This window comes from Salvelinus alpinus, chromosome 3 (genome assembly GCF_045679555.1).
Source record: "Salvelinus alpinus chromosome 3, SLU_Salpinus.1, whole genome shotgun sequence".
NCBI lineage: Eukaryota > Metazoa > Chordata > Actinopteri > Salmoniformes > Salmonidae > Salvelinus > Salvelinus alpinus.
Genome location: NC_092088.1, coordinates 84,646,579 through 84,670,453, shown reverse-complemented (window position 1 = coordinate 84,670,453; position 23,875 = coordinate 84,646,579). Strand labels below are relative to the sequence as shown.

At 44.4% G+C, this 23,875-nt stretch overlaps 1 protein-coding gene across 22 annotated transcripts in view; it reads left to right on the top strand.

Moving 5' to 3' along the window:
* Positions 1-23,875, top strand: part of LOC139571467 (neurexin-1a-like) — an 865,000-nt gene that overhangs the window by 680,701 nt on the left and 160,424 nt on the right. For 11 of the 22 annotated variants that reach the window (XM_071394376.1, XM_071394368.1, XM_071394381.1 and 8 more), the window contains 2 exons: positions 21,844-21,933; positions 23,468-23,790. In XM_071394376.1, coding sequence (XP_071250477.1) covers positions 21,844-21,933; positions 23,468-23,790 — 413 coding nt within the window. The remainder of the gene's footprint in view (positions 1-21,843; positions 21,934-23,467; positions 23,791-23,875) is intronic. The other 11 variants (XM_071394377.1, XM_071394372.1, XM_071394379.1 and 8 more) reach the window with 1 other exon arrangement.

Below are 23,875 nucleotides of genomic sequence, written 5' to 3'. Positions count from 1 at the left end.
CATCTAGTTTAAACCGCGAGCTACAGCTCAGGGAATTGTGGGTTCAATCCCAGTGCTAGTTTTGTTTTGAAATGTTTGTTTTTCCATTTTAACCTTATCGCAAACCTTAACCACTCGGAATCAATGCCTAATCTTAACCCTAATGCCTAAATCTCTGAATTAATCAATTTAACACTAATGCCAAAATTTCGGAATGAAATCCTAATTTCAACCTTCAAGGTTAGTTTCAGTTTAACTTGTGCGCAGTTTGACTGACAGCTAACATACGTCAAAATATGCCGGAATTAAAACAGCACCACAGATGGCCGCACATGCCAGAATTAAAAGGGCTGGCAATGCCATATCTCTGTTGCTGCAAGTATGCCAGTTTCTTTGGAGATTGTTTTGCAAAATTGTCTACTCTAAACAAATTACAATTAATACAGAGAATACAGTATGGTCTTAAAATCCCATTAATTGACATAACGGTTGGAATATTGGAACTGGCATGTCACTTCCTGTGATGTCACTTTCTGTAAATATTAATGTCTATCCTCTGGACAAATATTATGTAGGTAGACTCAATGATAATCTATGTTTGTCTGCAACAGCAAACAGTTTCACTGTATTCTTATGGTATAAGATGTATAAGATAGAATATGAACATATTGCCCACTCTCTGTCATGACAGTTCTCAGGAAAAGACCCTTTGGAGGAGGGGACTAGTTTATAGGAGAGGGGCCTAAAACAAGGGGAGAAATTGCGAAAGGGGCCTTGCTCATATGGGTGGAGCCTGCCTGGTATGTGAGGATCCTGGTGCATAGGGGAGGGGCCTAGCTCATAGGATCAGGATCGCCTGAGTTTAACTCAACCATCTTGGCATGAGGACAAACCAGAGATGATTTCAACCTGTCCGCTCTCCTCTCCTCCTTCTCTAATGTGTGTTGACCTTTTCAGGCGGCCCAGTGCATTCACCAACACTAAAGAAGGGTTTTATGGCTGGGGACAGATTCGCTCGTCACTCTTCGCTTCAGGCAGACGGGGGAAATGAATGTCTTGTGACGTGCAACAAACATGGAGGAACAAAGCATTCACCGCAGGGTTAATAGACTGATGGCTGTATAGTTTTTATAGGATATGTGGTTGCTATAGGATCTATGGTTGCTATAGGATCTTAGCTGTGCAGGAGAGAGACTCACTGACACTCAGACGGACAGGCACACAGACGGGCAGAAAAACATCGACAGACAGAAACACACACACACACACACACACACACACACACACACACACACACACACACACACACACACACACACACACACACACACACACACACACACACACACACACACACACACACACACACACACACACACACACACACACACACACACACACACACACACACACATCAATACACTAAATCTTTTGGATACTTGAAAAGATAAAGATAGCTTTTTATTGCATCTTGAGACAGCCATTTTGGGGCAAAAAAATACAAAAATACAAAAAAAGAGTAGATAACTTGTTGCACAGAGTGACGCCTAAAAGGAAGTAGATTAATTTAGTTGAAGGTTGGTTAGCTCTCTAATGAATTCAGAGCTGCATGTTTTCATTTGGTGTGAGGGGAGGAGTAATTAACCAAGGATATTTCTCAACGGCAGATTAAACTCACCGGCTCAATGGAGGAAATCAAGACAAAACAAAGAATCAAGAAAAAACAACAAAATACATGTCAACAACTCCTCCTGAATGTCTTTGAGTCAGAATTCATTGTCTGTCTAAATCTGCAATAGGATTGAAGCCAATCATTTGTTAAATAAAATATATTATTTTACTTTAATTAATTTGTCACCATTTGTTTCAGTGGTATAACAAAAACGTCTAGAAGGCAATTATGTCATTGTTATTATGTAAGTAAGGACACAATCGTTAATACTTCATATCAGTGAATTCTAATTAAAATACTAGTCAGCTAAACATTCACTTTCAGATATAATTTTCTGTTTTATTTCTTAGCTACTATATTGGAATGGCCTTCATTATCAAACATGCAATTGAATAACATGTAAAACAGTTACTATTTGGAATTGATTAAAGATAAGTGTAGCTACAGCTTGTTTCCAATTGAAATAGTTTCTTTAGGTCAATTACATGTAAGTGCATGGTGAATGCAGACACATCTTATTCAGAAGCTTTGGTTGGTCTTTTTATAGAACTCATTCACACAGACTAGACACATATTAAGCACACACAAACATTATTGAAATTTCCCCATTTCCAAAACTCCTACGACAGACCTGTTTATTTTCTCTCTTCATTTTGACTTGACATGAAGTTCAGTATAATGTCCTGAAATGAGGACAACTTCAGACTAAAGTTTTTAAAAGTCAGCGCAATAAAATAAAAAATAAATCACGAGAGATGAATTAGATTTTGTGCCACTTAGTCAAAACTTGATTGACTCTGTGTCTCAAAGAACGACTGATAAACCACCAGAATGAAACAACCAAATAAATGAGGGAGGGAAGAGCAGTGGGAGAGATAAGAAGAAGAAGAAGAACTTGTACATATTCTTGTATTTCACATCAAGCAGAGTAAAAACATGTTATAGTTACAGTGGGGAGAACAAGTATTTGATACACTGACAATTTTGCAGGTTTTCCTACTTACAAAGCATGTAGAGGTCTGTCATTTTTATCATAGGTACACTTCAACTGTGAGAGAAGGAATCTAAAACAAAAATCCAGAAAATCACATTGTATGATTTTTAATTAATTAATTTGCATTTTATTGCATGACATAAGTATTTGATACATCAGAAAAGCAGAACTGAATATTTGGTACAGAAACCTTAGTTTGCAATTACAGAGATCATACGTTTCCTGTAGTTCTTGACCAGGTTTGCACACACTGCAGCAGGGATTTTGGCCCACTCCTCCATACAGACCTTCTCCAGATCCTTCAGGTTTCGGGGCTGTCGCTGGGCAATACGGACTTTCGGCTCCCTCCAAAGATTTTCTATTGGGTTCAGGTCTGGAGACTGGCTAGGCCACTCCAGGACCTTGAGATGCTTCTTACGGAGCCACTCCTTAGTTGCCCTGGCTGTGTGTTTCGGGTCGTTGTCATGCTGGAAGACCCAGCCACGACCCATCTTCAATGCTCTTACTGAGGGAAGGAGGTTGTTGGTCAAGATCTCGCGATACATGGCCCCATCCATCCTCCCTTCAATACGGTGCAGTCGTCCTGTCCCCTTTGCAGAAAAGCATCCCCAAAGAATGATGTTTCCACCTCCATGCTTCACGGTTGGGATGGTGTTCTTGGGGTTGTACTCATCCTTCTTCTTCCTCCAAACACGGCGAGTGGAGTTTAGACCAAAAAGCTCTATTTTTGTCTCATCAGACCACCTGACCTTCTCCCATTCCTCCTCTGGATCATCCAGATGGTCATTGGCAAACTTCAGACGGGCCTGGACATGCGCTGGCTTGAGCAGGGGGACCTTGCGTGCGCTGCAGGATTTTAATCCATGACGGCGTAGTGTGTTACTAATGGTTTTCTTTGAGACTGTGGTCCCAGCTCTCTTCAGGTCATTGACCAGGTCCTGCCGTGTAGTTCTGGGCTGATCCCTCACATTCCTCATGATCATTGATGCCCCACGAGGTGAGATCTTGCATGGAGCCCCAGACCGAGGGTGATTGACCGTCATCTTGAACTTCTTCCATTTTCTAATAATTGTGCCAACAGTTGTTGCCTTCTCACCAAGCTGCTTGGCTATTGTCCTGTAGCCCATCCCAGCCTTGTACAGGTCTACAATTTATCCCTGATGTCCTTACACAGCTCTCTGGTCTTGGCCATTGTGGAGAGGTTGGAGTCTGTTTGATTGAGTGTGTGGACAGGTGTCTTTTATACAGGTAACGAGTTCAAACAGGTGCAGTTAATACAGGTAATGAGTGGAGAACAGGAGGGCTTCTTAAAGAAAAACTAACAGGTCTGTGAGAGCCGGAATTCTTACTGGTTGGTAGGTGATCAAATACTTATGTCATGCAATAAAATGCAAATTAATTACTTAAAAATCATACAATGTGATTTTCTGGATTTTTGTTTTAGATTCCGTCTCTCACAGTTGAAGTGTACCTATGATAAAAATGACAGACCTCTACATGCTTTGTAAGTAGGAAAACCTGCAAAATCGGCAGTGTATCAAATACTTGTTCTCCCCACTGTATATAGTAGTATACATCAACAGAGCCAAGACAGTCCTACTGGTGTCCCTCATTGTAATTCTATGAAAGGAAATCATTATACAAAATAACATCAAACATGGATATGCAGTGTAGGTCATTTTGAATTTCCAAACAAGATCTAATCAACAGACACACATTCAAATCCACTTATAGTTGTTTGGAGATATGAGGGGATGAGGGGGGAAACCCCGAGGGGGTTTTTCAACTGACTGCTCCGTCGTGACGTCCCCTGTATGCCCACCCACTAGCCTGCTAGCCGCGGCCCGCTAGCTGTCTAGAGCACATCGGACTGTTAGCTTAAGAGGCCCATCGCGCAAATTCTTTGGCCACTATACCTATTTTTCCAATTGGCATGGTTTACCACACAAGCCCTGCAGATCAATCCTCTGAAATGGAAGCCCCCAACAGAGGCTAGCCAGCTAACTAGCTACTAGCTAGTGGTCAGCTAGCCCCTGCTAGCGGTCATCAGCTACCTTTAGCCCGGACAACTCTCGCCAGTCTGCACAGCGCGACTCAAACCAGAGCAAATAACTCTGTGTTGTTGTTTGTATCCCACTGCTTTGCTTTATCTTGGCCAGGTCGCAGTTGTAAATGAGAATTTGTTCTCAACTAGCCTACCTGGTTAAATAAAGGTGAAATAAAAAAATAATGAACATATATTTGATGAACATATATTAGTTCCATTTCTTACCAGATTCATGTGTTAACTGCAAGTTAACTACCTATCAAATATGAATGAATTTAGCTATACACAAATAGGACAACTTCCTATATAAATGGTGCTCTGCGTGAGGATTATCTGAACAGAACAGGATTTATCCAAGCCCACCTCTCTCTCTGTTGCTCTGTACTATACAGCATCCCCTTCCCTTTCCCCCCAGCCCTCTGCCCCATTCATAATCTATATTATTCCTATATGGTTTAATGAGCCTTCATTAATACCTTGGTCGGTCTGGTTGTGTCCAAAATGGTACCTTATTCCGTATATAGGAGTCCGATTCCCTATTCCCTATATAGTGGCACTCCACTGGATTCCAGTCGAAGCTCGCATCCACTACAAGACCATGGTGCTTAGCTACATAGCAGCAAGAGGAACTGCCCCTCCCTACCTACACCTCCCTACCAGGCTATGCTCAAACCCTACACACCCAACCCGGGCACTACCCGTACAGGAGGGCAGATTCTGCTCAGCCCAGGCCAAGCTCTTCTCTGTCCTGGCACCTCAATGGTGAAATATTTTGTGTTCCTAATTCAACACTTGCACATGACTCCTTCAAAAGAGAAGGATAGAGAAAGATGGGGAGAGAGAGAGAGAAAGAGAGAGAGAAAGAGAGAGAGAGAAAGAGAGAGAGAGAGAGCAATGGGTTGAGACAAGGATGCAGCTTAAGCCCCACCCTCTTCAACATATACGTATATCAACGAAATGGCGAGGGCACTAGAACAGTTTGCAGCACCCGGCCTCGCCCTACTAGAATCTTAAGTCAAATCTCTACTGTTTGCTGATGAGCTGGTGCTTCTGTCCCCAACCAAAGGGGGGCCTACAGCAGCACCTAGATCTTCTGCACAGATACTGTCAGACCTGGGCCTTGACAGTAAATATCAATAAGGCAAAACAAATGGTGTTCCAAAAAATATCCAGTTGCCAGGACTACAAATACAAATTCCATCTAGACACCTAACCTTAGAGCACACAAAAACTATACATACCTTGCCCTAAACATCAGCGCAACAGGTAACTTCCACAAAGCTGTGAACGATCTGAGAGATAAGGCAAGAAGGGCCTTTTATGCCATCAAAAGGAACATTAAATTCGACATACCAATTAGAATCTGGCTAAAATAAAAATACCTTCACCAGTAATAGAACCCATTGCCCTTTATGGTTGTGAGGTCTGGGGTCCGTTCACCAACCAATAATTCACAAAATGGGGCAATCTCCAAATTGGGACTCTGCATACAGATTTCGACAAAAATAATGCATGCAGAGCAGAATTAGGCCAATATCCGCTGACTTTCTAAATCCAGGAAAAAGACGTTAAATTCTACAACCACCTAAAATGAAGTGATTCCCAAACCTTCCATAACAAAGCCATAACCTACAGAGAGATGAACCTGGAGAAGAGTCCCCTAAGCAAGCTGGTCCTAGGGCTCTGTTCACAAACACAAACACACCCCACAGAGCACCAGGACAGCAACACAATTAGTCCCAACCAAATCATGAAAAAACAACAAAAATAATTACTTGACACATTGGAAAGAATTAACAAAAAAACAGAGCAAGCTAGAATGCTATTTGGCCCTAAACAGAGAGTACACAGTGGCAGAATACCTGACCACTGTGACTGACCCAAACTTAAGGAAATATTTGAATATGTACAGACTCAATGAGCATAGCCTTGCTATTGAGAAAGGCTGCCATTGGCAGACATGGCTCTCAAGAGAAGACAGGCTATGTGAACACTGCCCACTAAATGAGGTGGAAACTGAGCCACACGTCCTGACCTCCTGACAAATGTTTGACCATATTAGAGACACATATTTCCATCAGATTACACAGATCCACAAAGAATTTGATAACAAATTGAATTTTGATAAACTCCCATGTTTATTGGGTGAAATACCACAATGTGCCATCACAGCAGCAAAATGTGTGACCTGTTGCCACAAGAAAAGGGCAACCAGTCAAGAACAAACATCATTGTAAATACAATCCATATTTATATTTATTTATTTTCCCTTTTGTACTTTAACTATTTGCACATACTATAACATTTGAAATGTCTTTATTCTTTTGGAACTTTTGTAGTGTAATGTTTACTGTAAAAGTTTTTGTTTATTTCACTTTTGTTTATTATCTAGTTCACTTGCTTTGGCAATGTACATTTGAAGACAGAAGTTTACATACCCCGTAGCCAAATACATTTAAAATCAGTTGTCACAATTTCTAACATTTAATCTTAGTAAAAATTCTCTGTCTTAGGTCAGTTAGGATCACCACTTTATTTTAAGAAATTTAAATGTCAAAATAATAATTAAATTATTTATTTGAGCTTTTATTTCTTTCATCACATTCCCAGTGGGTCAGAAGTTTACATACAGTCAATTAGTATTTGGTAGCATTGCCTTTAATTTTTTTTACTTGGGTCAAACGTTTTGGGTAGCCTTCCACAAGCTTCCCACAATATTTTGGGTGAATTTTGGCCCATTCCTCCTGACAGAGCTGGTGAAACTGAGTCAGGTTTGCAGGCCTCCTTGCTCACACACACTTTTTCAGTTAAGCCCACAAGTTTTCTATAGGATTGAGGTCAGGGCTTTGTGATGGCCACTCCAATACCTTGACTTGTTGTCCTTAAGTCATTTTGCCACAACTTTGGAAGTATGCTTGGGGTCATTGTCCATTTGGAAGACACATTTGTGACCAAGCTTTAACTTCCTGACTGATGTCTTGAGATGTTGCTTCAATATATCCACATAATTTTCTTACCTCATGATGCCATCTATTTTGTGAAGTGCACCAGTCCCTCCTGCAGCAAAGCACCCCCACTATATGATGCTGCCACCTCCGTGCTTCACGGATGGGATGGTGTTCTTCGGCTTGCAAGCATCCCTCTTTTTCCTTCAAACATAACGATGGTCATTATGGCCAAACAGTTCTATTTTTGTTTCATCAGACCACAGGACATTTCTCCAAAAAGTATGATATTTGTCGTCATGTGCAGTTGCAAACCATAGTCTGGCTTTTTTATGGCGGTTTTGGAGCAGTGGCTTCTTCTTTGCTGAGCGGCTATTCAGGTTATGTCGACATAGGACTCGTTTTACTGTGGATCTAGATACTTTTGTACCTGTTTTCTCCAGCATCTTCACAAGGTCCTTGCTGTTGTTCTGGGATTGATTTCCACTTTTCGCACCAAAGTACGTTCATCTCTAGGAGACAGAACGCGTCTCCTTCCTCAGAGGTAAAGGTGAACGTGGAGCCTTCAGGTGTTTGGAAATTGCTCCCAAGGATGAACCAGGCTTGTGGAGGTCTGCAATTTCTTTTATGAGGTCTTGGCTGATTAATTTTGATTTTCCCATGATGTCAAGCAATGAGGCACTAAGTTTGATGGTAGTCCTTAAAATGCATCTACAGGTACACCTCCATTTTGACAAAAATTATGTCAATTAGCCTATCAGAAGCTTCTAAAGCCATGACATAATTTTCTGGAATTTTACAAGCTGTTTAAAGGAACAGACAAATTAGAGTATGTACACTTCTGACCCACTGGAATTGTAATACAGTGAATTATAAGTGAAATAATCTGTCTGTAAACAATTGTTGGAAAAATGACTTGCGTCATGCCAAACTATAGTTTGTTAACAAGAAATTTGTGGAGTGGTTGAAAAACGAGTTTTAATGACTCCAACCTAAGTGTATGTAAACTTCTGACTTCAACTGTAAATATGTTTTTCCCATGCCAGTAAAGCCCCTTAAATTGAAAATGAAAATTGGGAGAGAGAGAAAGACAACAGGCTAAAAGGGGAAAGGAATGGAGGGAGACCACCATTGAGAGCGAGAGACAAACAGAGAGAAAGAAAGAGACAGGGGGAGGAAGGAGAACATATTGGATGGGATGGAGGGGACCACCATTGAGAAAAGCAGGGTGGGGATAATTGCACCACTTGTGCCTGTACACCGCTCCCTCGTGTAATCTCATTAAAATGTCCCATTCTGCCTACTTAACGACCCATTAGACTGTCCTTAGCCCAATTATCAGAGGCTCTGTGCGTCCCAAATGACACTCTTACTTCTCCAATATAGTATGTAGTACTTTGAGCCCTGGTCAAAAGTAGTGCACTATAAGGGGAACAGGGTGTCCTTTGGGATGCTGTCGCAGACTTCGTATTATATGGAGTACATGCAGCCTCAGAAATCAGACCCTCTTTCTTCTCCAGAGTCTGGGCCATGGAAGTAATACCATTACAATGGTGCTGTCAAGCCCAGAGGGTACTGTAGCAGGGTAGTACACTACTCTATTGGAGGGAACAGCTAGTGCTGAAAGCCTGTCTACCACACAGCAGACAAAGTTAATGGAGTAGGGCGCAATGGCCTTATTATTCGACTCTTATCAGAGCATGATGGACAAACAAAGATACCTCTCTTTAACTCTGGTCTCTCTTCCTCTCTCTCTTTCTCTCTCTCTATCTCTCCATACCTCCCTCTCTCTCTTTAACTCTGGTCTCTCTTCCTCACTCTCTCTCTCTCCATCCCTCCCTCTCTCTCTTGGACTCTGGTCTCTCTTTCCCTCTCTCTCTCTCCATCCCTCCCTCTCTCTCTTGGACTCTGGTCTCTCTTTCCCTCTCTCTCTCTAAATCCCTCCCTCTCTCTTTAACTCTGGTCTCTTTCCCTCTCTCTCTTTAACTGGTCTCTCTCTCCATCCATTCCTCTCTATCTTACTCTCTGGTCTCTCTATTTCTCTCTCTCATTACTGCTCAGTCTTCATCTCGCTCTCTCTCTCTCTCTCTCTTCCTCTCTCTCTTTAACTCTGGTCTCTTCCTCTTCTCTCTCTCCCTCTCCCTCTCTCTCTCTCTCTCTCTCTCTCTCTCTCTCTCTCTCTCTCTCTCCTCTCGATCTCTTTCTCATATCTCCCATTTCACTCCAATTCCCCCTCTCCATCCCTTCTCCTCTCGGGGTCAGCAGAACTCCCCCCACACACACACACACGCACATACACAAAAAAGACACACACACTCACACACGGTATGCTGTCTCTGTGAGCTCCTGCTTAATTATTTCCCAGGCCTCCCTCTAAATGAACAGTGGAAGAAACCATTTGCATATCTTGTTCATTTAATGTGGAGAGGAGAGCTAGAGAGCGTTGTTAGAAGAGCTTGTAGCGAGATAAAGGCCGGGTCTTATCTGAGCACTTTATTAACACAGAAAACAAATAGCACGGACAAGCCAGGTCATCTGGGACTGGGGGGACAGTGTGTGCAGCTCAGTCTAAATCACTGCTGTCTGGTGGGGGGAGATAAGGTAGAGGCTGGTCCCTGTCCCGCTTTTCCAGACCCAATCTCCATCCAGCAGCAGGGTAGCCAGACCAGGCCCAGATCAACCTGTACAATGTTTAGAACAGAATGAATGGGTATGGGTGTTGTGATAAAAACCAGAGGACAACATTGTTTTGTTAATGAACAACAACAAAAAATATCCCTGAAATGGGATAGATTTCGTGACCTGAGCTTTAGTATAGAAAGAGAAAATGGAAGGAGAGGACCCAATGGTCCATAATAACAATGCAAAGAAGAACGATAGTGTCTGGTCTCCTGCAGTATATCTACAGTATGTGTACTACTCAGTACCCTTTCTGGTTCTACCTTCTGCCTCTACGTCACTTTGACATGTAAGGTGCTCATTGGACACAAATGAAAAGTATTGTGTGTGTGTGTTCGTGTGTGTGTTTGTGTGTGGTGTGTGTGTTTGTGTGTGCATGGCTTGCGTGTATGCCACATCTTTGTTTGTCTCTTCACTTCACCCTCCAAAGCCTCTCTCTCTCTCTCTGTCTCTCTCTGTCTCTCTCTGTCTCTCTCTGTCTCTCTCTGTCGCTCTCTGTCGCTCTCTCTCTCTCTGTCTCTCTCTGTCTCGCTCTCTCTCTCTCTCTCTCTCTCTCTCTCTCTCTCTCTCTCTCTCTCTCTCTCTCTCTCTCTCTCTCTCTCTCTCTCTCTCTCTCTCTCTCTCTCTCTCTCTCTCTCTCTCTTTGTGTATCTTGCTCTCTCTCTCTTTGTGTCTCTCTCTCTCTTTGTGTATCTCTCTCTCTCTCTTTGTGTCTCTCTCTCTCGCTCTCGCTCTCTCTCTATTTAAATTCAATTTAAGGGCTTTATTAGCATGGGACACATATGTTAACATTGCCAAAGCAAGGGAGGTAGATAATAAACAAAAGTAAATAGACAATACTAATTAACAATTAACATTACACTCACAGAAGTTCCAAAAGAATAAAGACATGTCATATTATGTGCCCATAGTTGAATTACAAAGAAAAAATAAATAAACATAAATATGGGTTGTATTTACAATGGTGTTCGTTCTTCATTGGTTGCCCTTTTATTCTCTCTCTCAATTCAATGGGCTTTATAGGCATGGGAAAGCAAGTGAAATAGATAATAAACAAAAGTGAAATCTCTCTCTCCCAAGCCTCTCTCTCTCTCCCTCTCCCTCCCAAGCATATCTCTCTCCCTCTCCCTCCCAAATCTCTCTTGCTCTCTCACAGGTCTTCTATTGTGTTTAAATGTCTTGGTGAAAAAGAGACTGTACAATTTTCTGAACCCTATCATTTGGAGAGAGATTACTCTTTTGTCAGAAGATAACTGGGAGGCATAAACAAACAAATAAAATTGCAGCTTGTTACGAAATAAATCCAGGAGTAAGAATGTAATAAATGACATAACAAGAGTAGCTCTCTCCCGCAACGTGCTCTGCCTCGTCCTACACGACACACATCTTCCATCCCGCGCTCCATCCCTCCATCTTTCTTCACCCTCCCTCACTTCCCTGACCTCTCTGTCTTCCTCCTTCCTCAGCCCCGTGGCTTTAGAAGAATCTCCTCTCCTCCGTTCTGCTCCTCTCCTCCGTTCTGCTCCTCTCCTCCGTTCCGCTCCACTCCTCCGTTCCACTCCTCTAATCCGTTCCACTCCTCTAATCCGTTCCACTCCTCTCCTCCGTTCCGCTCCTCTCCTCCGTTCCGCTCCTCTCCTCCGTTCTGCTCCTCTCCTCCGTTCTGCTCCTCTCGTCTGTTCCACACCTTTCCTCCGTTCCGCTCCTCTCCTCCGTTCCACTCCTCTCCTCCGTTCCACTCCTCTCCTCCGTTCCGCTCCTCTCCTCCGTTCCGCTCCTCTCCTCCGTTCCGCTCCTCTCCTCCGTTCTGCTCCTCTCCTCCCTTCCACTCCTCTCCTCCGTTCCACTCCTCTCCTCCGTTCCACTCCTCTCCTCTCAGCTCAAGGCAGCACTCTGCCTGACCGCTCTACTGATCGCTCCTCTTGTCTGTTCCACTCCTCTCCTCCGTTCCACTCCTCTCCTCCATTCCGCTCCTCTCCTCCGTTCCGCTCCTCTCCTCCGTTCTGCTCCTCTCCTCCGTTCCACTCCTCTCCTCTGTTCTGCTCCTCTCCTCTGTTCCACTCCTCTCCTCTGCTCTGCTCGTGTCCTCCGATCCGCTGCTCTCTTCTCAGAAAACAGGCACCTGACAGTACATGGGTGAAAAAGGTGGTCCAACCAACCAACAGCATGTCACTGTGGTCCAACCAACCAACAGCCTGTCACTGTGGTCCAACCAACCAGCATCCTGTCACTGTGGTCCAACCAACCAGCATCATGTCACTGTGGTCCAATCAACCAACATCCTGTCACTGTGGTCCAACCAACCAACAACATGTCACTGTGGTCCAACCAACCAGCATCCTGTCACTGTGGTCCAACCAACCACCTGTCACTGTGGTCCAACCAACCACCTGTCACTGTGGTCCACCAACCAACATCCTGTCACTGTGGTCCAACCAACCACCTGTCACTGTGGTCCACCAACCAACAACATGTCACTGTTGTCCAACCAACCAACTGTCACTGTGGTCCAACCAACCAACCACCTGTCACTGTTGTCCAACCAACCAACCACCTGTCACTGTGGTCCAACCAACCAACATCCTGTCACTGTGGTCCAAACAACCAACAACCTGTCACTGTGGTCCAAACAACCAACATCCTGTCACTGTGGTCCAACCAACCAACCACCTGTCACTGTGGTCCAACCAACCAACCACCTGTCACTGTGGTCCAACCAACCAACATCCTGTCACTGTGGTCCAAACAACCAACATCCTGTCACTGTGGTCCAACCAACAACATGTCACTGTGGTCCAACCAACCACCTGTCACTGTGGTCCAACCAATCAACAACCTGTCACTGTGGTCCACCAACCAACATCCTGTCACTGTGGTCCAACCAATCAACAACCTGTCACTGTGGTCCACCAACCAACAACCTGTCACTGTGGTCCAACCAACAACCTGTCACTGTGGTCCAACCAATCAACAACCTGTCACTGTGGTCCACCAACCAACATCCTGTCACTGTGGTCCAACCAACCAACATCCTGTCACTGTGGTCCAACCAACAACCTGTCACTGTGGTCCAACCAACCAACAACCTGCCACTGTGGTCCAACCAACCAGCAACAAGTCACTGTGGTCCACCAACCAGCATCTTGTCACTGTGGTCCACCAACCAGCATCTTGTCACTGTGGTCCACCAACCAACAGCCTGTCACTGTGGTCCACCAACCAGCATCCTGTCACTGTGGTCCAACCAACCAACAACCTGCCACTGTGGTCCAACCAACCAACATCCTGTCACTGTAGGCCAACCAACCAACAACCTGTCACTGTGGTCCAACCAACAACCTGTCACTGTGGTCCAACCAACCAGAATCCTGTCACTGTGGTCCAACCAACCAGCATCCTGTCACTGTGGTCCAACCAATCAACAACCTGTCACTGTGGTCCACCAACCAACATCCTGTCACTGTGGTCCAACCAACCAACTACCTGCCACTGTGGTCCAACCAACCAGCAACATGTCACTGTGGTCCAACCAACCAGCATCCTGCCACTGTGGTCCAACCAACCAGCAACATGTCACTGTGGTCCAACCAACCAGCATCCTGTCACTGTGGTCCAACCAACCAACATCCTGTCACTGTGGTCCAACCAACCAGCATCCTGTCACTGTGGTCCAACCAACCAACAACCTGCCACTGTGGTCCAACCAACCAGCATACTGTCACTGTGGTCCACCCAAACAGCATCCTGTCACTGTGGTCCAACCAACCAACAACCTGCCACTGTGGTCCAACCAACCAGCATCATGTCCCTGTGGTCCACCCAACCAGCATCCTGCCACTGTGGTCCAACCAACCAGCATCCTGTCACTGTGGTCCAACCAACCTGCATCCTGTCACTGTGGTCCATCAACCAGAACCCTGTCACTGTGGTCCAACCAACCAACAACCTGTCACTGTGGTCCAACCAACCAACAGCCTGTCACTGTGGTCCAACCAACCAGCATTCTGTCACTGTGGTCCAACCAACCACCTGTCACTGTGGTCCAACCAACCAACATCCTGTCACTGTGGTCCAACCAACCAACATCCTGTCACTGTGGTCCAACCAACCAGCATCCTGTCATTGTGGTGCAACCAACCAACAACCTGCCACTGTGGTCCAACCAACCAGCATCCTGTCACTGTGGTCCAACCAACCAGCATCCTGTCACTGTGGTCCAACCAGCATCCTGTCACTGTGGTCCAACCAACCAGCACCCAGTCACTGTGGTCCAATCAACCAACAGCCTGTCACTGTGGTCCAACCAACCAACAACCTGTCACTGTGGTCCAACCAACCAACAACATGTCACTGTGGTCCAACCAACCAACATCCTGTCACTGTAGTCCAAACAACCAACAACATGTCACTGTGGTCCAACCAACAACCTGTCACTGTGGTCCAACCAACCAACATCCTGTCACTGTGGTCCAACCAACCAGCATCCTGTCATTGTGGTGCAACCAACCAACAACCTGCCACTGTGGTCCAACCAACCAGCATCCTGTCACTGTAGTCCAACCAACAATCTGTCACTGTGGTCCAACCAACCAACAACATGTCACTGTGGTCCAACCAACAACCTGTCACTGTGGTCCAACCAACCAACAACCTGCCACTGTGGTCCAACCAACCAGCATACTGTCACTGTGGTCCACCCAAACAGCATCCTGTCACTGTGGTCCAACCAACCAACAACCTGCCACTGTGGTCCAACCAACCAGCATCATGTCACTGTGGTCCACCCAACCAGCATCCTGCCACTGTGGTCCAACCAACCAGCATCCTGTCACTGTGGTCCAACCAACCTGCATCCTGTCACTGTGGTCCATCAACCAGAACCCTGTCACTGTGGTCCAACCAACCAACATCCTGCCACTGTGGTCCAACCAACCAGCATCCTGTCACTGTGGTTCAACCAACAGCCTGTCACTGTGGTCCAACCAACCAACAACCTGTCACTGTGGTCCAACCAACCAACAGCCTGTCACTGTGGTCCAACCAACCAGCATCCTGTCACTGTGGTCAGCCCAACCAGCATTCTGTCACTGTGGTCCAACCAACCACCCTGTCACTGTGGTCCAACCAACCAACATCCTGTCACTGTGGTCCAACCAACCAGCATCCTGTCATTGTGGTGCAACCAACCAACAACCTGCCACTGTGGTCCAACCAACCAGCATCCTGTCACTGTGGTCCAACCAACCAGCATCCTGTCACTGTGGTCCAACCAACCAGCATCCTGTCACTGTGGTCCAACCAACCAGCATCCTGTCACTGTGGTCCAACCAACCAGCATCCTGTCACTGTGGTCCAACCAACCAGCATCCTGTCACTGTGGTCCAACCAACCAACAACCTGCCACTGTGGTCCAACCAGCATCCTGTCACTGTGGTCCAACCAACCAGCACCCAGTCACTGTGGTCCAATCAACCAACAGCCTGTCACTGTGGTCCAACCAACCAACAACCTGTCACTGTGGTCCAACCAACCAACAACATGTCACTGTGGTCCAACCAACCAGCATCCTGTCACTGTGGTCCAACCAACCACCTGTCACTGTGGTCCAACCAACCACCTGTCACTGTGGTCCACCAACCAACATCCTGTCACTGTGGTCCAACCAACCACCTGTCACTGTGGTCCAACCAACAAACAACCTGTCACTGTGGTCCACCAACCAACAACATGTCACTGTGGTCCAACCAACCAACATCCTGTCACTGTGTTCCAACCAACCAACATCCTGTCACTGTAGTCCAACCAACAACCTGTCACTGTGGTCCAACCAACCAACAACCTGTCACTGTGGTCCAACCAACCAACATCCTGTCACTGTGTTCCAACCAACCAACATCCTGTCACTGTGGTCCAACCAACCAACAACATGTCACTGTGGTCCAACCAACAACCTGTCACTGTGGTCCAACCAACCAACAACCTGTCACTGTGGTCCAACCAACCAACATCCTGTCACTGTGTTCCAACCAACCAACATCCTGTCACTGTAGTCCAACCAACCAACAACATGTCACTGTGGTCCAACCAACAACCTGTCACTGTGGTCCAACCAACCAGCAACAAGTCACTGTGGTCCACCAACCAGCATCTTGTCACTGTGGTCCACCAACCAACAGCCTGTCACTGTGGTCCACCAGCCAGCATCCTGTCACTGTGGTCCAACCAACCAGCATCCTGTCACTGTGGTCAGCCCAACCAACAACCTGCCACTGTGGTCCAACCAACCAGCAGCATGTCACTGTGGTCCAACCAACCAGCATCATGTCACTGTGGTCCACCCAACCAGCATCCTGCCACTGTGGTCCAACCAACCAGCATCCTGTCACTGTGGTCCATCAACCAGAACCCTGTCACTGTGGTCCAACCAACCAACATCCTGCCACTGTGGTCCAACCAACCAGCATCCTGCCACTGTGGTCCAACCAACCAGCATCCTGTCACTGTGGTCCACCAACCAACAACCTGTCACTGTGGTCCAACCAACCAACAACCTGCCACTGTGGTCCAACCAACCAGCATCCTGTCACTGTGGTCAGCCCAACCAACAACCTGCCACTGTGGTCCAACCAACCAGCAGCATGTCACTGTGGTCCAACCAACCAGCATCATGTCACTGTGGTCCACCCAACCAGCATCCTGCCACTGTGGTCCAACCAACCAGCATCCTGTCACTGTGGTCCATCAACCAGAACCCTGTCACTGTGGTCCAACCAACCAACATCCTGCCACTGTGGTCCAACCAACCAGCATCCTGCCACTGTGGTCCAACCAACCAGCATCCTGTCACTGTGGTCCAACCAACAGCCTGTCACTGTGGTCCAACCAACCAACAACCTGTCACTGTGGTCCATCAACCAGAACCCTGTCACTGTGGTCCAACCAACCAACATCCTGCCACTGTGGTCCAACCAACCAGCATCCTGCCACTGTGGTCCAACCAACCAGCATCCTGCCACTGTGGTCCAACCAACCAGCATCCTGTCACTGTGGTCCAACCAACAGCCTGTCACTGTGGTCCAACCAACCAACAACCTGTAACTGTGGTCCAACCAACCAGCATTCTGTCACTGTGGTCCAACCAACCACCTGTCACTGTGGTCCAACCAACCAACAACCTGTCATTGTGGTCCAACCAACCAACAACATGCCACTGTGGTCCAACCAACCAACATCCTGTCACTGTGGTCCAACCAACCAGCATCCTGTCATTGTGGTCCAACCAACCAACAACCTGCCACTGTGGTCCAACCAACAGCCTGTCACTGTGGTCCAACCAACATCCTGTCACTGTGGTCCAACCAACCAGCATCCTGTCACTGTGGTCTAACCAACAGCCTGTCACTGTGGTCCAACCAACCAGCATCCTGTCACTGTGGTCCAACCAACAGCCTGTCACTGTGGTCCAACCAACCAGCATCCTGTCACTGTGGTCCAACCAACAACCTGTCACTGTCATATATAAGGGATGAAGGTCCACCAGTAACCACACCCTCCCTCCGAACTGGCTAAGACCCAATATAAATACTACTGTAGTAATCCACTTAGAATATAATGCCCAATATTTTGCTTCATTCTGTGGTAAAATATACTGTAAGTAGTCTTGGCTTGTGTGAGCTGGAACGGATCATAGGAGCAGGAGCATATGTTCTGTTTCTGTACAAGTACACCCCCTGGCCAGAATGCTAGTCAGTCTAACTGCTTAAAGCTGAGTGCTTAGCAGAGATGCATTGGGCCTCATTTTTACAGTCTTGGGTATCACTCACCATGAGTGGAACTCCCATCCTTCCAATCTACTGGTCTCTCACTCACCTCCCTGTCACAAGTACAGACTGTCAGTAGCTTGTTCTGCCAAACACACTGTCAGAAGCCTCCTCACCCACCTTACCAGAGCCTCCTCGACTCTCCAGTGGTGCCCTCACCAGTTGCTGTGTAGACATTAGATACAGGGGTAGATACTTTACTTGTTGTCTGTATCTCCTGTAAGGCCTGATCTCCTAATTCAGAATGACAGTTCACTATCTTACCTTTCACCACCAGACCTTCCTGCAGCCTCCATGTGATGTGTAGACAGGGAAGATACAGGACAGAGAGGGGAGGGTTCACAAGCCAAACCCTGTCCCTGTCTATCCCTTAACTCCAACTGACATGATAAGAAGAATCCTTTGCAAGGCCCCTCCATGTCCCCATCTCATCCTGTTGAGTCAGACTTAGTTCCTGTAAGATCTGCTTTGAGTCATGAGCTCCGAGCCTGACCTCCTTCAACCCCTGCAACCCTGCTACTATCCATCCCACTCCATGCCTCTCGCTCTCTCTCGCTGTCTAACTCTCTTTTTCTTTCTCTTTCTGTCTCTCTTTGTCTCTCTCTCTCCTATGGACAACTCTTTCTCCCTCCCTCTCTCTCTCTTCTTTCTCTCTCCCTCTCTCTCTTTCGCTCTCTCTCTCTCTTTCGCTCTCTCTCTCTCTTTCGCTCTCTCTCTCTCTCTCTCTCTCTCTCTCTCTCTCTCTCTCTCTCTCTCTCTCTCTCTCTCTCTCTCTCTCTCTCTCTCTCTCTCTCTCTCTCTCTCTCTCTCTCTCTCTCTTCCCCATCCCTTCTCCAATAATTGATGCTGTTCGTTCTTGCTCCACACTCCACACCAAATTACTGTTAGTCCCCTGAACCTTTACCTGCCCACACAGAATTAATGTTCTGATGTGACAAAACATTGTCAATCTGCCGGAAGAATGGAGCGAGTCAGAATTCAATCTCAGAAAAAGACCATGGCCGTGGGTAAGAACAAGGGGAGAATGCACTCAGTGGCAACGATCACTGTAGTGAAAGTCCTCTTTTCTCTTTCTGTAGATGTGATTGGTCTTGAGAAAGACCGTGTCCCAAATAGAACACTATTCCTCACATAGTGCACTACTTTTGACATTGTCGAATGTAGTGCACAATATAGGGAATAGGGGGCTATTTGGCAGTGATGTAAAGTACTTAAGAAAAAATGTGTTTCCTCTACTGGATCGGTGTGTCCCCCGTGGGACGGTTGAGCTAATGTAGGCTAATGCGATTAGCGTGAGGTTGTAAACAACAAGAAAATCTCCCAGGACATAGACATATCTGATATTGTCAGAAATCTTAAATTATTGTTAATCTAACTACACTGTCCAATTTACAATAGCTATTACAGTGAAACAATACCATGCTATTGTTAGATGAGAGTACACAGTTATGAACTTAATAAACCAATTTCAATGCCTTGCAAAAGTATTCATCCCCCTTGGCATTTTTTCTATTTTGAACCATTACAACCTGTAATTTAAATTGATTTTTATTTTCATTTCATGTAATGGACATACACAAAATAGTCCAAATTGGTGAAGTGAAATTTAACAAATGTAAAAAGGAAAAGTGGTGCTGTCACGTTCGTTGACGGACGAATCAGACCAAGGTGCAGCGTGGTTATTTGATGAACACGAAAAAAATAAAAATAAATACAACCAAATCAAATCAAATCAAATATATATATATAGCCCTTCGTACATCAGCTGATATCTCAAAGTGCTGTACAGAAACCCAGCCTAAAACCCCAAACAGCAAGCAATGCAGGTGTAGAAGCACGGTGGCTAGGAAAAACTCCCTAGAAAGGCCAAAACCTAGGAAGAAACCTAGAGAGGAACCAGGCTATGAGGGGTGGCCAGTCCTCTTCTGACTGTGCCGGGTGGAGATTATAACAGAACATAGCCAAGATGTTGAAATGTTCATAAATGACCAGCATGGTCAAATAATAATAATCACAGTAGTTGTCGAGGGTGCAGCAAGTCAGCACCTCAGGAGTAAATGTCAGTTGGCTTTTCATAGCCGATCATTAAGAGTATCTCTACCGCTCCTGCGGTCTCTAGAGAGTTGAAAACAGCAGGTCTGGGACAGGTAGCACGTCCGGTGAACAGGTCAGGGTTCCATAGCTGCAGGCAGGACAGAACGTGAAGCTACATGCAGTGCAGAACGCAACTACACACAAACAAGGTCCCACAAACTAAAGCTGCTAAAGGCTGCCTACGTATGATCCCCAATCAGAGATAACGATAGACAGCTGCCTGTCTTTTAGTTTTTGATAATTAAAGTACATTTAAAACCAAATACCATTAGACTTTTACTCAAGTAGTATTCCACTGGGTGACTTTCACTTTTACTTCAGTCCTTTTCTTTTAAGGTATCTTTACTTTTACTCAAGTATGACAATCGGCTACTTTTTCCACCACTGCTATTTGGTACGCATCCAAAGGGTGATGCAGAGTTTGGTCTCATCAACACCAAGAGTTCACCACTCTTGCCTCTATCACAAGCTCCTTCTATTCCTCTCAAGTATTGTTTGGTTCAGTTTAATCTCTCTATCTGTTTCTCACAGTTTCTGTTTTTAAGTTTCTTTTATCCACCCACAAGCCACACTGCTTTTGACATCTACAGAAAAACTGGTTAAACTCAAAGCAATTAAGGAGATTATTGTTGTTATCAATCTCATTTGCATGTACGTCTACCGGGAATGAGAGGATGAGAGTGATGATATCCTTTTCATTGTCATTACCCTGACTCCTTAGTGTAGCCATTGTCAAAGCCTTCAGCATCATTACCCTGACTCCTTAGTGTAGCCATTGTCAAAGCCTTCAGCATCATTACCCTGACTCCTTAGTGTAGCCATGGTCAAAGCCTTCAGCATCATTACCCTGACTCTTACTGTATCCATTGTCAAAGCCGTCAGCGTCATTACCCTGAGTCTTAGTGTTTCTATTGTCAAAGCCGTCAGCGACATTACCCTGACTCTTAGTGTAGCCATTGTCAAAGCCTTCACTGCTATTGGAATAGTGTTCCAGTATGTGTGCACCTATTTTGACACCTAAATATGTTGTTTCTTTGATTTGTGAAATGCCTATGTTGATTGATGATTTGTTGCTGGCTTATTGTCACCTGGTTATTAGTCAACTTGTTTAACTGGGGAATGGGTGTGCTATATATGTATATACTTAGTTATGTTCTCTAAATCATCAACTGTGTGCAAAACGTTGAATGTTTTTCACAAACAATACATTCTGGGAATGTATAACTAGCTAAAAAGTCTGCCAAAAAGAAAGCAAGGAAATAAAAAAATGTGTTTTGCAAATCATTTTGGCAAGACTTATGTTATGAAAATGTTTAAATTTGTGATTTGGTTTTTGTTTATACATTAACATAACTCTATTAACCTAGTTGAAACTTCAGCGTGCTAATTCTCAATTAATATAGGAATAATTGGTTGGCTAAAATTAAAACTAAATGATTTGAGTAAGTGAAGTTGGGTCGATGAAATGTTGTAGGTAACTTTTTGTTTATTTTAAACGTCTAAAACGTATTAAAAACTTTGTGGCAGTTGTTATAGCTCAAGAATTAAGTATTGACATTTAACCTTTGACTTTACAGACTTTAACCACTGAAATGTCTCTTTAAACTTTAAAGGCAACAATGATAACGAACGCCTGGCGATTGCTAGACAGCGAATCCCATATCGACTTGGTCGAGTAGTTGACGAATGGCTACTCGACAAAGGTAAAAACATTGATTAAAACTTCAAATTAAAATAATTTGGTCATAACCCAGTAAAACTTTTTGTAACCAATAAACCTTAAAAAAATTAATGTTCAGTAAAACTTCAATAAAACTAAATAATTTAAAAACAGTTAAATGTAGCTTGTTAGTAACATTGCACACTTTCTTTTTAGAGATGTCAGCTTCAGGTTAAAGGGACTGTAAACATAAATCTAACTATTTCCTGAAGTAATATCAACACTGTTAAAATGTATATAAATTATTATAACATTGTTGTCATTTGATACCTAAATGATCAACTAATAAAGGTCCAGTTAAATTATACATTCTGTTGATATTTGTAGTGTTGTGTTTTATACACATATATACATATATGTGGTTGTTTATAATGGATCATACTGATTCAACTTCTAGAAATGTTCAATGATAAATAGAGTGCAATATTAATTGGCATAAAGAAAGTGAGTCCCTTTAACGGATATTGTAAATATGTATAGGGAATGAATATCAAGGCAATGTATCATAAAAGTCAAAAGTTTGAGTGCATGCCTTTTTGTATGTTTCTAGAAACCAAGTTGTATCTCCCACCATGATTATTTTTCATTTTGATGTGTTCTGTTTCAGTTTTTATGTTCCCTTTTATTTTACTGTCACCAATGACACTTTTGTTATGTCCCTCATTTTTCAAAACTCAGTGTAAATGTTAAGTTGCATTCACTTCTTGCTAAAAGGCGGTCTTGGGATGATGATAAATGTCAAATGAATAATTTTAACTTTGGCAAAACTTTTGAAATGTATGTTAAATATAATTTTTACTTTAGAATTGTATGTTAAATATAGTAATGAAACTCAAAACTTCTATACATACTATAACTATGAATTATGTTTTTTATTATGATAATGAAACTTAAAACTTCTATATAATCATTAAAAAAATTAAAGTGGTGAGTGTTTTCAAAGAAATTCAAGTGTCAAGCTATTCTAAGAGGATAATTGGAGCCTGTAAGATGACACATCTGTCAACTCTATTTTCACCACAGGCAATTTCCCACAGACAAACTGTCCCTTTTTAAATTCCATCACATATAAAAACTCACACTTCTAATATTCTCCTATTATTTCAAGGAATAAATAAATTGCAGTTTAGCCCAATGCTGTCAAGTAATACTAGATTTGCATACTTACCCGCAGTTAAATTGACTTGATTGTCCTTTTAGCAAAGCTGCAGTACATTGATTTACCACAACTTTTTGCTTTATTCTTTCTCCCTTTGAGTCTGTGTGGTTCCATCCCATCATTCTAACCGCAATAAATTACCATGAGAGGCTTGCCTCTAGCAATGGGTAATTTATCGCAACTCATTAGCCGACTGGGCAAATAATCTGTGTTCCTATGCGCAATTATTTTTCATCACGCTTTAATTTTTTATTTCTGTTTTGACTCAACATACAAGTAGGGAGTTAGTGGTGGCAGAGTCCGTCCACATTCCATCCAACATAGATTGTTGTATATATGTAACATTGTTTTCCCACAGGTCGGCAGCTCACTATCTTCAACAGCCAGACCACCATACAGATAGGTGGCTGGGACAGGGACAGGAGTCGCTCGTTTCAGGGCCAGCTCTCAGGCCTCTACTATAACGGGCTGAAGGTGTTCAACATGGCCACGGAAGGAGATCCTAACATCCGCATCCAGGGGAGCGTGAGACTGGTGGGAGAGTCACCCTCTTCCATCACGCCACAGTCCAGTGCCAACACGGACAACCGGTCGGAGACGTCCACCTCCATTATGGAGATCACCACCACAATGGCGTCCAGTAGGAAAGTGAAGCAGACGACGCCACGGGAACCTCATCAGGTAGGAGAACTCAGAACTTAAGATACGATATACTTTAGCATTATTATTTATTAGACATTTGTCTTCTGCTTTGTCTAAACAATAT